The 14,048-nt window shown below is 40.0% G+C and overlaps 2 protein-coding genes across 7 annotated transcripts in view; one reads left to right on the top strand and one right to left on the bottom strand.

The window, feature by feature from the left end:
* The window catches only part of tor4aa (torsin family 4, member Aa), a 13,053-nt gene extending 11,118 nt beyond the window's left edge, over positions 1–1,935 (top strand). For all 3 annotated transcript variants that reach the window (XM_058789716.1, XM_058789714.1, XM_058789715.1), the window contains one exon: positions 79–1,935. In XM_058789716.1, the coding sequence (XP_058645699.1) occupies positions 79–1,308 (1,230 nt within the window). In that variant the 3' untranslated portion in view covers positions 1,309–1,935. The remainder of the gene's footprint in view (positions 1–78) is intronic.
* Positions 1,332–14,048, bottom strand: zgc:56235 (Voltage-dependent anion-selective channel protein 2-like). Of its 4 annotated transcripts, none has more exons than XM_058789720.1 (9): positions 13,892–14,048; positions 9,994–10,065; positions 9,855–9,904; positions 6,379–6,531; positions 6,231–6,283; positions 5,942–6,163; positions 4,511–4,661; positions 4,079–4,136; positions 1,332–2,788 (listed from the first exon to the last, which is right to left on the bottom strand). In XM_058789720.1, exons 2-9 carry the CDS (start codon positions 10,058–10,060, stop codon positions 2,697–2,699), a joined length of 846 nt encoding a protein of 281 aa, XP_058645703.1. In that variant the 5' UTR covers positions 10,061–10,065; positions 13,892–14,048; the 3' UTR covers positions 1,332–2,696. The 4 variants fall into 4 exon arrangements, with proteins under 4 accessions (XP_058645703.1, XP_058645702.1, XP_058645706.1 ...); XM_058789719.1 differs by lacking the exon at positions 13,892–14,048 and adding an exon at positions 13,129–13,254; XM_058789723.1 differs by lacking the exon at positions 13,892–14,048 and adding an exon at positions 10,654–10,787.

The raw sequence follows: 14,048 nt of genomic DNA, 5'->3' as shown, positions 1-14,048 counted from the left end.
TTATCATGGTAATTACTCAGATTTATTATGTTTCTTATAATGTCTGATTTTTATACATTTGTTCATTGCTTTCCATAGATGGGAGAACAAGACCCCAGTGAAAGGCTGAGAGGAGACCACCCAAAAGAGACAAAGGAAAATGGCACAGGAAGCTTCTCCCAGTTCTCCTCAAGCGTACGCACCATGGTGCGCATTCGCCAGAAGTACCAAGCCATCAAAAAACGGCGTCTTGAGATGGCAGTGACGTCGTCCCAGAGCTTCATGTCTCCACGGTCCACCAGTCCAAAGGTTTTCACTTTTGAAAATCTTCAAGAGACCATAAACTCTAACCCCTCCTCCCCGCGCAAGCGGAAAAAAAAGAGGAAGGGACGGGTTTTGTATCCGAGCAGCAGTTTGAGAGCTGTACCCACAAAAGAGAGAAGCCGTGCAAAGAACTGCCTCTACTTGTTGTGCATCATTTTATTTCTACAAGTTTACAACGCCATTGAGAACTTGGACGACCATGTGCTTAAATATGATCTAGACGGACTGGAGAAAACCCTTAAAAGGGAAGTGTTTGGCCAACAGGAAGTGGCAGAGAGTCTTCTGGGTCATTTACATGATTATTTGTCAACTTATGTACACAATAAACCTTTAGTGTTGTCGCTCCATGGACCCACTGGAGTTGGGAAGAGCCACGTTGGCCGATTACTGGCTCAACATTTCCGCTCAGTTGTTGGCGACGACTTGGTGATGCAGTACTTCGTTCTGCACCACTGCCCAACAGATGACGATATCCCACAATGCACCAAATCTCTGGACTCTCATGTCTCGGAAATGGTCACTCAGGCTGAGGAAAACGAGAAGATACCGGTCTTTATCTTTGATGAAGTGGAACATATGCCCAGGGAGTTGCTGGACACATTGCAAGACCTGATTCATCCCAAAAACAACAACGAATACTTAAACGCCATCTACATTCTCATCAGCAACCTGGGACATGAAGACATCACCAAATTCGTTCTGCACAACTCCAGCGTCGCCGTCTCAGGCCGTCTGAGCTTGAGTCAGGAGCTGAACCCTTGGTTGCGTAGCTACCTTGAAAGATACCACATGCTATTTTTGGAAGCAGAGCTCCTGCCCTTTATGCTTTTGGAGAAGAGCCATGTAATGGATTGTTTTATTGATGAGATGTCCAGGGAAGGATTCTACCCAGATCGATCCCACGTAGAAAGGCTTGCAGAAGAACTATCATACTATATAGTTGGAGAACAGGAATTTTCTCACACCGGATGCAGGCAGGTTGTGGCAAAAGTGAACCTTCTCTGAAACAAAATCTGCCGTGCAGATGGTCAACATGAGGAAATTGTTATTGGTGCCATGAAAATTACAATTTTTTCACATTTCATTGTGCATTCTATGTAAAAAAAAATAATAATAATTTTGTTGTGCAGTTTTACATTATATTTGTAAAGAAAGTGGTATACAGTTCTGTTTCAAAGTTTGGGGTGCATAAGATATTTTTAATGTTTTTGAAAAAAAGTCTCTTCTGCTCACCAAGATTGCATTTATTTGATTAAGAAATACAGTAAAAATATTAATATTGTGAAATATTATTACGATTTAAAGTACATGTTTTCTATTTGACAATAGTTTTAAATGTAATTTATTCCTTTGATCAAAGCTGAATTTTCAATATCATTACTCCAGTCTTCAGTGTCACATGATCCTTAAATACTGCATTTATTTGAATAATACATTTTTAAAACTTTATGTATTTACTGTCACTTTTGATCGATTTAATGCATCCTTGCTGAATAAAAGTATTAATTTATTTAATAAATAAATCATTCTAACCCCAGACTTTTGAACGGTACTGTATTTTTCATTAGACTTGTACTGTGAAGCAGGGCCATGAAACAAGCACAACTCTAAATAACACAAAACAGCATTCAATTTTTCTTTGTTTATTAAAATTTCTCAATTTCCACTGGAAAAATGAGGTACAAAGACCAACTTCCTCAAGATTGCAAAATTAGTTATTATATATAATAACAATATATATAATAGTAATATGGAAAAAAACAGTTGGTATGTACAATGCTTTGATATCTGTGCCCATAAAGAGTTCAATGCACAAAAAGCTCATTTGTACACCGAAACACTTTTGAAATGGTTTGCTAGCGGCATATTTTCCCACAATACAGAGTTGCTCTCTAACCATCAATGAGTGTGAAAAAGATAGCGTCGCAAGCTCTAAAAATACACATGCTGCCTGTTCAGTTTCCTGTGAGGCCTAAAGCCCTAGAAGTGCAACATCACTCTTGATGCAGCATCCTGAGAAATAACCTCAACTACAACCATGCAAGTTTGTGACTTTCGCTCACTGACACGATAAATCAAACGCAATTGCTTAGCATGCACTGACATCACCAGAGAAACACTCCAAGCTCGCAAATCTACTGCTACTTATGTAAATTGGTTTGCTCTACGTAAATATACGGCTGTGGTTAAATAAATTAGGTGATCGGCAAATATTTCCCTTAGAAGGCCAGATCTTACGGCCAGTTGAGATTGATTCACTCAGCTCCCACAGACTTGCAAAAACCATCAACATGCCGCTAAGTGTTTTTAGTCATCAAGTGCTAGTGTGTGATGTAGGAGGGACAACATGAGGACTGGGTCTCTCTTCTTCTGTGTCTTTTGCACTACGGCAGCTACGCTTCCAGTTCAAAACCCAGTCCTACTTTGTGTCCACCGGTGTTGAAGTTTTTTCCGTCGATCAAGGCCGAGAGAGTGAGTTTCACACCTTTACATTGGGACAAATAGAATGTAAGATATTAAAAGATGCACAAAGAGGTTAATAAGTATCTTAAAGAGCTAAAACATTGGTCACAAGATGACTGGAATGAAATACTAGTGTACTACATATTGTGGAGTATATACTGCGTACTATTTATTAATTACAAGTTTTGAAACAGCATTTTGTAAATTTTTTAGCAAATTGTGTGCCGTATGCAAAGATCAACGCCTTTAAACAGTAGTATGTGACATTGCTGTCACATAATCTCACTGTTGCATGTAAAATTCAGTGAAATAATTTTTTTTTTAAAAAGTACATTTGTAATCAATTTTAATTTTATTTAAAAAATTTAATAAAATTTTAAAAAAGTTCACCCAAAATTAAATTTTCCTGAACATTTACTAACTCTCAGGCCATCCAAAATGTAAATTTGTTTCTTCATGGGAACAGACTTGGAGAAATGTAGCTTTACATCACTTGCTCGCCAATAGATCCTCTGCAGTGAATGGGTGCCGTCAGAATGAGAGTCCAAACAGCTGATAAAAACATCACAATAATCCACAAGTAATCCACACCACTCCAGTCCATCAGTTAATGTCTTGTGAAGCCAAAGCTGCATGTTTGTGCTTGATCTGTGCATATTTCTTTCCTGATTCAGATGAGTTGACTTTTTCACTGAAAAGACATGGATTATGGACTCATATTTTAGCAACCGGTTGAAGTTAAACCGCCTTAATAAAACATTTATTTCTTACAGACATGCATCTTTTGGCTTCACAAGACGTTAATTGATGGACTGGAGTGGTGTGGATTACTTGTGGATTATTGTGATGTTTTTATCAGCTGTTTGGACTCTCATTCTGACGGCACCCATTCACTGCATTGGTGAGTAAAGTGATGTAATGCTACATTTCTCCAAATCTGTTTACAAGAAACAAATCTACATTTTAGATCTCCTGCGGGTGAGAAAAATTTCAGTAAATGTAAATTTTCAAGTGAACTATTCCTTTAATAATGCCTCAACTTCCAGTAGTAAGCTTAAATAATAAATCAAAAAGGAAGATGCTAAAAATCACTCTTGATTCATTCTTCACGCTTCAAATGAAATGCACTGCACTGCACTCTTGTTGTACTGCTTTGGTTGTATATTGAACATTTTGGCAAATGTCATCTGGGTATTTGGTGCTTACAGAAAATTCACTAACTGTGCAGTTTACATATTGCATACTGTAGAAATCTAGAAGTATTATGCTGTTCATATCCAGAGATTATAAACAAGAATTATAACATGATTACCGGGTCGAAGACTCTGAGTGTAACCAACTCCAATCAGACTGGCATTGTTCACTTTGGCCTGTTATGAGGAAATAATGGGGGGAAAAAATGAATATTTAATATAACTTCCTGTAAAGGCAGATTTAGACCTGAAAATAATCCAAAAAAACAACATTGATGCAGATGCTTCTAGTTAGACAAACCTTGGTTTGACGTGGTGTTGTGAAATGTGTCATAACATGAATCATAATGCGACACACATCTGCATTTGCATTCCCAGCACCGCTGTTATGTACACCGGAACCACAAGCATGTAATGCATTAGCCAAGAATTTGCATGTGTGATGGCGTACTTGCATAGAGTATGATTTTTTTTGGCTTAACTGAATGCATACAAGTGAATTATCTTTTTCTCAACAACATAATGTGGTTGTGTGAAAACTGCCAACTTACAGACAACGAGGCATCTTTATCGAGCTGGTACTTTGCAGCAACTCCGAAGCGCGTGTTGTTGCTGCCTGAAGTCCAGGCCAAAGTGACGGCCGTCTCCAGCTGATCACTGACTTTCTGATAGACAGATCCTCCGAATTCAGCTCCGTCGTTACTGGTGACACACGACACACTTCACATCCTTAGAACATATTAGACCAATAGCATGCCTTCAAAATGTTTTTCTTTTACTTAACTAATTATTGACAGTCAATCATGATTGATTTTTTTAATGCATTTTCATTAATCAATCACTGTAGGGAGAAGTATATGTATACTAAGGCTGGGTGTTGACACAAATTTCATGAATTCTGATCTCGATTCAATTTAATATACATTCATTTAGATATATCAACTAATGCTGTGAACTATAAAGCACACCCTGTCAATTGGTACATTATAATATTAAAGGTTAAAATTAAGAACTGATTTATAACATTTAAATTGCACATAACATTATACAAAAACATGATATAAATATGAACATTTAAATGGTGGCTGTAATAAGAACAGCTTTCATGACAGATTTATTCAAACATGCATTAAATACTGAAGAAAAGGTTAAGTAAACAAATAATGAATATGTAATACAGTGCTTGCATATATTTAGCAAAATGCTCGCTCTAGGGTTTTTTTTTTCTAGCCAACTAACAAGTTTACAGTCACTGAATGACTTGCCTGTCATGTAACATTATGTGACGGTGTTCACTAGCTGTTTCACTGACGTCTTCCCGTGGTTGAAACACTGATTAAGTGATTTCATGAGATGGGATTCATTTCGGTAAGCTCTATGGTTAAATTCATGAAAGCTGAAATGAGAGCTGAAAACTCAGATTTAGTTTCATATCAAAAGTGACAAACAACAAAGTGATTACCGGAGGAGAAAGCAGCATAGACTAAAAGATAGATTCTTGCGATTTAAGAATTAATATTGGTTTCAGTAAAATAGGAATTTATTCAAATCGAGAAATCGATATTTTAAACCCAGCTCTAATGTCAGCTGGATCGTAGCTAGCTAAAATCTAAATATTTCATATTTAAAAATATTAAAAAGTTCATTGCGAGCTTATATTCTGACAAATAAATCAGAATTATAATATACAAACTCAAAATTGCAAGATATAAACTCGCAATTCTGACTTTTTGTTTCCGCCACAGAATGAAAAAACAGAAGTAATTCTGACTTCTCACGATTCTGACTTTTCTTTTCAGAATTTATGACTTTATATCTCCCAAAAAAAGAAAAAAAGAATTGTGAGATATAAACTCAGAATTGCGTAAAAGAAAATTTTCCTCTTTTTTTTCATCTTGTGGCAGAAACAAGCTTTCATAGAAATTTCTGCAATATCAACTTAAAATCAGCATTTTCCCCTGTTGTTTTTCATTGATTCTTACACGTTGGTGTGAAGCTGGAAATCTCCGGCCTTGTATCCCAGAGCGAAGTTGTTTTGCACCAGTTTGGATTTGGCTGTGTCAAACGCCATCTGGTAGCCCAAGAGCCAGCCTTCATATCCCAGAACCGCTGCAGAGTGCACAACCGGACCCTCGAAATCAATGTCGCAGCTCACATTGACGAAGTCATGCTTGTAGCCAGTCTTCAGTTTACCGCTCTTCTTGCTAAAGAGAGAATAACACTGTCAAAGACATCAAACCAGCCTTGATGCGTCAGATACTAACAACTCACCCTGTGTTTGGTACAAAAGACGTATCCAGGGCCACTTTCAACCCCTGCGTGAGCTGAGGAGATGATACAACAAGTTATGAATATGAAAGCAAATCATTTTGATCAAACTCAATAGGGGTCAAAGGTCATGAGGAGAGTGTGATCAGACCTGGTCTTCCACAGACACTTCTGTAGTGAGCATGTTGTCCGTGTTCCACTTCTGGTTTAAACTCAATCCCAGATCCTTCATCTTATACTTGGTCTCCAAACTCCCGCCAGCTTTTCCCGTGTCCGTGTTGGTGGATCCAGATGTGTTGAACTCCTGCAGTTGGATTAGAGTTTATGAACAGGATTAAAAAAACCAAAAAAAACACTAGGCATGTTTTAGCAACAAACAGCTTCTTTTTTTTTTTTCATATCTGTCTGTTAGGTTACAAAAACACTCCTAGACTGTTACCTACTTTAGCGTTGTATATTATAATGTTTTGATTTCAGATTGTAATTTCACTTTTTTTTACTATCAGAGAAGATAGTAAAGATAAATAATATTGGACTTTTTTTTTACTGACAATTACTAACAATTCATTTCTAATTAAGAAATCACCTGTAGTGAATTAGTGAACTTATTTTTTTCTTTTGACATTTGTAGTTAGTTTTACTTATTATTTAAATATTATTATTTAATTAAATATGTAAGATTTTATTTAAATATTTCTAAATAGCTTTAGTTAATTATTTCAGTTAATTGTAATATATTTAGTGCTTCATGCCAAGGCATTGTTTCAATTTTTTTCTTTAAAGTTTAAGCTTTTCAAATTTTTTTATAAAGTTTTAATAGTGTTAATTTTACTTTTAGTTAATAATAACAACACTGTTACCAACAACCCTGTATTTAACAGTTATAGAAATATCTGTCAGGAAGTCTATATTTGTGCATTATTAAAAAACAACACATTAAATAAACAATAAAACAGACACTGAACATGAAGAAGACAGTGTGAGCAGGTGTCTCATGACATTACTGCATGGCAGATGGCAAGCGATGTGACAGAATTGGGTTTATTTTGATTGTGACCCAGAAACACTGATGGGACGCGACTCTTATTTAACTCTAGAGCAATGTTGGTTGTGTAGTCAGAGAAAAATGATTCAAAAATAAATTCACACATGACGTGAAAATAGTTATCCACGAATAACTGACATCAAGATAAAGGTTCAGGCAGTTCCGCCTGTATGGTAAATGATGTGTGATGGAGACCACAGAGACATGTGGGCTTTCAGAGTGAAACATGCCACATCACACAAACACTCCTACAATAATCTTACCATCTAAATGCATTTCCCAAAATGGTGCATCAAAGACACAAAAATTGCATTAATGATTACATACATGACAATAGAGTGGGGGAACTATGATGTCACTTTGTAGGTGAAAACCCGGAAGCGAGTGCATTTTAGCACTTCCGGTTCCATCGTCACAGAGTCAATGGGTTTTTTGAATGGGAGTTTGGTTAAATCCCTTAAATAAGGTCCGTGGTTCACACAAGCTCAAGACACTTTCACGTTTTATTCTACAACATAAAACACACCAGTTACACCCCACTCGTGATGTTTTAAAACTGTTATGTTTCTTAAAAAAGACGGTTGCTAACAAGCTGCTAAATGGGACTACAGGCGCTGTCGGAGACATTCAATGTCATCACGCCGAACAGTTTATCAATTTAGTATTTTGCAGTTGTAGTATAATTTGTAATACAATTAATTTTAGAATAACCAATGAATAGTTTCCCGCATTTTATATTGTTCTTCGACAATGTTTTTTTGCTTTGCCCCGAAATGCGACATGTCTTCGGATGGAAGAAGCTCGTTTTATCGCTTTCCTACTGATAAAGACTCTGGGTTCAGACCATAAGGTAAACTCATATTACGATTATTACATGTAAACATCAAATTTACCGGCTTTACGTGGTGAAAGTTAAACTTTAATGATGCATAGTGCTTAAAGCCACGTTAAAATTAAATGTTTAAGGCAACATGAAGCTGTTAGAAAGCATATATATATATATATAGGATTTCCTAGAAGCAAGGATAAAATAACATTTTGTGTATCCACCTTAACAAAATGATAGCTGAAATGTGGTACTTTGCTCACTAAAATAAGTTTAATCTTACCATATCCAAAAACTCGCTCACTCTACTGCTATTTAAAAGATTAAATACGCGGGGATACGTTTTAAATTAAAATATTCATATTAATCAAGAATTTATTCACTTTTATTGCACCTTATTTCAAAACGTACTGAAATACGTGCTTTAAATGTCCTTTAGTTAAGATTATTTCATTTATTCACTATACTATTTATTACTAATGTCTCATTTCAGTTTGGCTCTAGTTTTGTATTTATTCCAGTTTATATGAAACGGTTCATGTAGCATGGATTAACATTCATATACAGAGTAAATCCAATACTGAACATGTTAAAAATAAGTTGTCGGGAGCGCGGTGGTGGTGACCCTGAAGGCGACCGACCGTGGTGCTGTAGTTCGTTTATAGCCTAAATTTAGCTTTTCAGTTCTGGCGCTTTTATTTAGGCTTCAAAATTCGTCAAAGTTATATTATTTTGTGAAGATTATCTTGATGGACAAAACATGTAAGTTTCATGAACTATGATTGAACACAGAGCTTATTTTTTGCGATTATCCAAAAGCCTATGGAAAAATCCCATTGACTTTTTGTCGAGGGAACCAGTGCGATGCTAACAGCCGATCCGCATACAGAGTGACGTCATAGTTCCCCCACTCTATTAAGAATTAAGGTAATGAAATTTGCTTCATTGTCATGAGAACAATGACACCTTGAGGGAATAGTTCATTCAAAAATGTAAATTTTCTGTAAATGTACTCCACTTCAGACCATCCAAGATGTAGCTGACTTTGGTTCTTCACATTTGGAGAAATGTAGCATTCCATCACTTGCTCACCAATGGATCCTCTGCAGTGAATGGGTGCCGTCAGAATGAGAGTAATAATCCACTTTCACAATAATCCACAACTAACACACAGATCAAGGACTGTTTATGAGTGAAAACAGCTCTAAACAAATATGTTGGTGGATTATTTTATATGAGAGGACAACTTCTTTCCAAAGTGGACTTTTTCACAGGAGGAAGCATTATTATGGATTATGGCTAGAAGCAATGTTTTAAAGTTAAATGATGGCCTTAATGATGGATTTGTTTCTTACAAACACACAGTTTTTGGCTTCACAAGATGTTAATCGATGGACTGGAGTGGTTGGATTACTTGTGGATTATTGTGATGTTTTTAATCAGCTGTTTGGCCTCTCATTCTGACGGCACCCATTCACTGCAGAGGATCCATTGGGGAGCAAGTGATGGAATGCTACATTTCTCCAAATCTGTTCCAATTGAACAAACAAACTCTACATCTACATCTTGGATGGCCTGAGGATAAGTACATTTTCAGCAAATGTCCATTTTTGGGTGAACTATTCCTTTAATGGTCCTTAAAATAGACCTAAATTTTATTTATGCAAAATATAATTTAGTTATATAGTGGCCAATGTGTTTAAAAAAAAAAAACACTGAGAAAGCACTTCTATAAATAAAACAACAACTAACTCACCACTCCATTTTGAGATTTAGTCTTGAGGTCCAATTTAACAATCCCAAAACCTACAAACAAAACAAAGACATTAAACACAATAGAATGCAATTTGTCTTTAAAGCAAACAACTTTTCCAGGACGGAGTGAGATTCCTCACCGTAACCCTTGCTAAAAATGTCCTTGGCTGCTTTTCCCAGGTCTGAGTATGCAGGAGGAACAGCCATTATATCTGATAAATAAACAAAAGGGAAAATATCAGCACATTTAAACTGCCAATGGTGTTATAAGTAAGCTACAAAAATGTAAAAAGAAACCGGGGATCAATCCGCAGATAAAGCAAACCCACAAAATGGCATCATCAGTTACCAAACCCACTGTGTGAATGTAGTTCATGGTAGTTATTCATTTTCTAGCCTAGTAAATTACTGTGCATCTATTTTTATTGTCCATGCGGGTTTTTAAATTGCAGGACAAACAAAATGATCTGTGGGCAGCATTTTAAAGCATTAAACATGTTTATCATACCTAAAATACTGCCTATGTAGGGTAGGTATATTTCGTGACATTAATACTGAAATGAGTAACAAAAAACTGATGGTAAAAACGTCTCCGGTTACTATCGTAACCTCGGTTCCCTGAGCGCGGAAACAAGACATCACGGAGAAATTCTCCGTTATGGGAACTCCTTCCCTTCCAACCTTTCCTGAAGTCCTATTGGCTCACGCCAGTCTAAATGACTGGCCAATTGTCGCGAAGTATGCAAAACGCATGCAAATACTGACAAGCTGAGAGGCAGTATAAAATGCGCGACAGTTACATCAGAATTGGATACTGAACGCCGCTTAGCTGGTCGAGCAGCGAACATGGCGACCTCCGTGAATTTCACGGAGAAATTCTCAGTTATGGGAACGATATTCAATCCGAGCAGCCTGTACAAATTACCCACTCAGCGAAGATAGAACACACACACACACAATTCCCACAAATAGTGATGCTTGAAGGCGGGCTCGCAGCTGATAGGTGGAGATAAGCCAATGAGTATGCCCAGGTATACGAAATTTGCATATTAGGTCAGTAAATAATGTATGCTGTGCTGAGAAACAGGGCAAAAACAAAAACAACACAGCATTGTGAGGGGTTGCATCCATGCACTTCGAGAAAGTGCGCGGGGCCAAAGCCAGCCCAAACAGAAGAACAGGGTACTGGTACTGGTACGCTGTGCCCTCGAGAGCAAACCTCAGAAAGTGTCTGTGATGCGGTGCTATCTGAATATGAAAGTACACGTCCTTTGCACGGATGCAACCAGTCCCCGGGGCGAATTTGCACCAGGATCTGTTGCAACGATAGCATCCTGAACGGACGCTTGCAGAGCGCTCTGTTGATGGGCCTGAGATCTAGAATCGGGCGGAGTCCTCCATCTATTTTGGGCACCACAAAATAGTGGCGGTAAAAGCCGCTCTCCAGCTCGCTCATTCTATCGCTCCTTTTTCGAACAGGTTGCACAGCTCTTGTCTCAGGACCAGGGCATTTCGAGGAACGCCGTTGAAACAGGGCGTCTGAATTGAAGGGTGTATCCACACTCTATCACACCGAGTAACCAGTGTGAGATTCTCGGAATAGTTTTCCATGCGCTCAGAAACTGACATAGCGGCTTGGGCGTTGGATGCGCCGGCGAGTGCTGCGCGGCTATAACCCATGTGGGCAGCGGCTCTGTACTGCTCGGAGGCGGGGTGAGTGGCGCTGTATTGACTGAGTGAGGAGGAAAGAGCTCTTTTGCGCATATGTATGCATTTTAATGAACATACACTATCACACCAATCTGAACAATTTTGAGACAGCTTGTGGGCTCCCCCGCTGGCTGTGGCGCCTCTTCCTGGGTCTCTTTACACTTTTCCCCGCACATCCGGCTCCTGGCGAGGGGCAGCAGCGCTCGCGGGCCTGTCGTCCCTGCACTGCGATGAGCCGTGGGCCAAAGAAGACCTCAATCTCGCTGTCTGCTGCTTTTTAACCGGTGTGGGTGAGGCGGGGCGAGCGGCACCCGATCCTTGTGCAGAGCTGCAGCAGCATCTGCACTTGTCACTACAGACTGTGACTATGCTATACGACCTAGTTGAACACCACTTCGTAGGGGCATGAACAACTGACGTAATAGTCCTGCGAAATCTGGAAGGCTGATAGGATGCGCACCGGGGCATCAGGTGACTCCTCGCTTTCGTGCGCTTTTCTGCGCAGAGGCATCAGGTGGCTCCTCGTCGTCGTGCGCCAGGGCATAATGTGACCTTTCACTGCCGCTCTGAGGCGAGGGCCGCTTTACTGCTAGCGAGCAGGTGAGCGACTGAAGCGCTTCATAGCAGGTCGCCACACTGAAGCGGGGGCTCCATATCTCCTTGAATGAGTGAGAGAGCAGAGTCCTCTACACACGGCAGCCGCTGATGCGGGGCTGGTAACGTGTGAATAAGAGACCAGTGTCTTCCAAACACGGCAGCCGCTGATGTGGGACTGGTATCATGTGAATGAGAGGGTGTCCTCTACACACGGCAGACCGCTGTTGGGGGCTGGTATTGTGTGAATAAGAGAGCAGTGTCTTCCAAACACGGCAGCCGCTGATGAGGGGCTGGTATCGTGTGAATGAGTGAGGAGCCAAGTGATTGTGCTTTGCACACGGCAGAACGCCGCTCTGAGGCGGGGGCTGCATGCTTAGACAGTGGGCCGCGCGGCATCTGCGGTGACATGGGCACCCTTAGCTCCGGTATCTGCAGTCGGCTCCGCCATGGAAGGGGGACGTGAGAAGCCGGGCTGATGTCCTGTCCTGCCGGTTCGATGGGTGAGAAGAATGCGGACATGAGTCGGCATGAGCTCATCACCAGAGTCCTTAAAGCTCGGTACACACCAAGCTGACGGTCGGCCGTCGGGCAGTTTTTGTTCGTCGGCCGACTAAGTTTTCTCAGTGTGTTCCGCGCCGCCGGCTGAAGTTGGTCCTCATCGGCTTTTTTTTGGCTGATTCGACATGTTGAATCGGCGTCGGAGCTCGTCGGTCAGTCGGGCCATCTGATCATTCTGATTGGCTGTTCAGCTGGCAAACCAGTGCGCGAGAATGGCGCAGAATGGATGTGCTACTTGGCCGTTGGTCGGCTTGGTGTGTCAGGGCAACTTTGGACCCAGACGCTGCCGACCCTGCAGTCTGCTTTCGTTGCCACTAGTTTGTCGGCATCGGCTTGGTGTGTACCGGGGCTTAAGGTCCACCACTGATTGAGGGGAGATGGACTCATCTGAAGAAAAATGTCATACTCACCTGAACGCTGCAGAGAAGCGGCCCTACAGGCACCGCCCTCTGATGAGCGAACCTCAACTGTGAGCTGTAATAGTTTAAAAGCCATAATCTAGGTAGTTCAGCAAAGTGAAGGAGAAGATTCTGACATAATTATCGCGGCACCACATTTTATACTGCCTCTCAGCTTGTCAGTATTTGCATGCGATTTGCGTACTTCGCGCTTATTGGCCAGTCATTTAGACTGGCGTGAGCCAATAGGACTTCAGGAAAGGTTGGAAGGGAAGGAGTTCCCATAACGGAGAATTTCTCCATGATGTCTCGTGAAAGCTCAAGAGGGAACTGATTATCAAACACTTCAATAGAAATGCATGCTATAATACAACAGCGACGCCTTCTTCTGTTAGAAAAGTAACAGATACGTGCATTATCTGACACTTGAGAAGCAAAGAAACAGCTATGTGTGTTTATGCATGAGGGGGCGTGGTCTCGAGCTGATAATCTAATCATGAATGGAGGAAAAGCCTTTAAGACTTAATCATATGCAGAAAGCACAAACATGTTGCACAGACAGGGCAAAACGTCACATTTAATCATTATCAGCACAAAACTACACAGTTAACAAGGAAAAGGTGTTTAAATATAAACTAGGGTGAGATTATGAAAAGGAGCTGCTGTGCTGTCTGTTTTTCATTAACTACCACTGCTATAACAACACTACACACAACTAACTGGCTCGATATTTAAAGCTGGCGGTCTAGTTAAAAATAGAATGACAAATTCATACCGAGGATGATGTTGTTGTTGAGACAGAAATAAAATGATGATGCGAAACGAAGATTAGTGTGTCCTGTGTTTCAGATTTGACACTAACTGCTACAGGACAAAGTGAAGGAGACAAACTGCGCATGCGCACTGGCGTCACAGAAACGATTTCTAATATA

Source organism: Onychostoma macrolepis, chromosome 10 (genome assembly GCF_012432095.1).
Source record: "Onychostoma macrolepis isolate SWU-2019 chromosome 10, ASM1243209v1, whole genome shotgun sequence".
In the NCBI taxonomy this organism is placed as follows: Eukaryota; Metazoa; Chordata; class Actinopteri; order Cypriniformes; family Cyprinidae; genus Onychostoma; species Onychostoma macrolepis.
The sequence above is the reverse complement of the archived record's forward strand: the minus strand, read 5'-3'. Positions and strand labels throughout refer to the sequence as shown.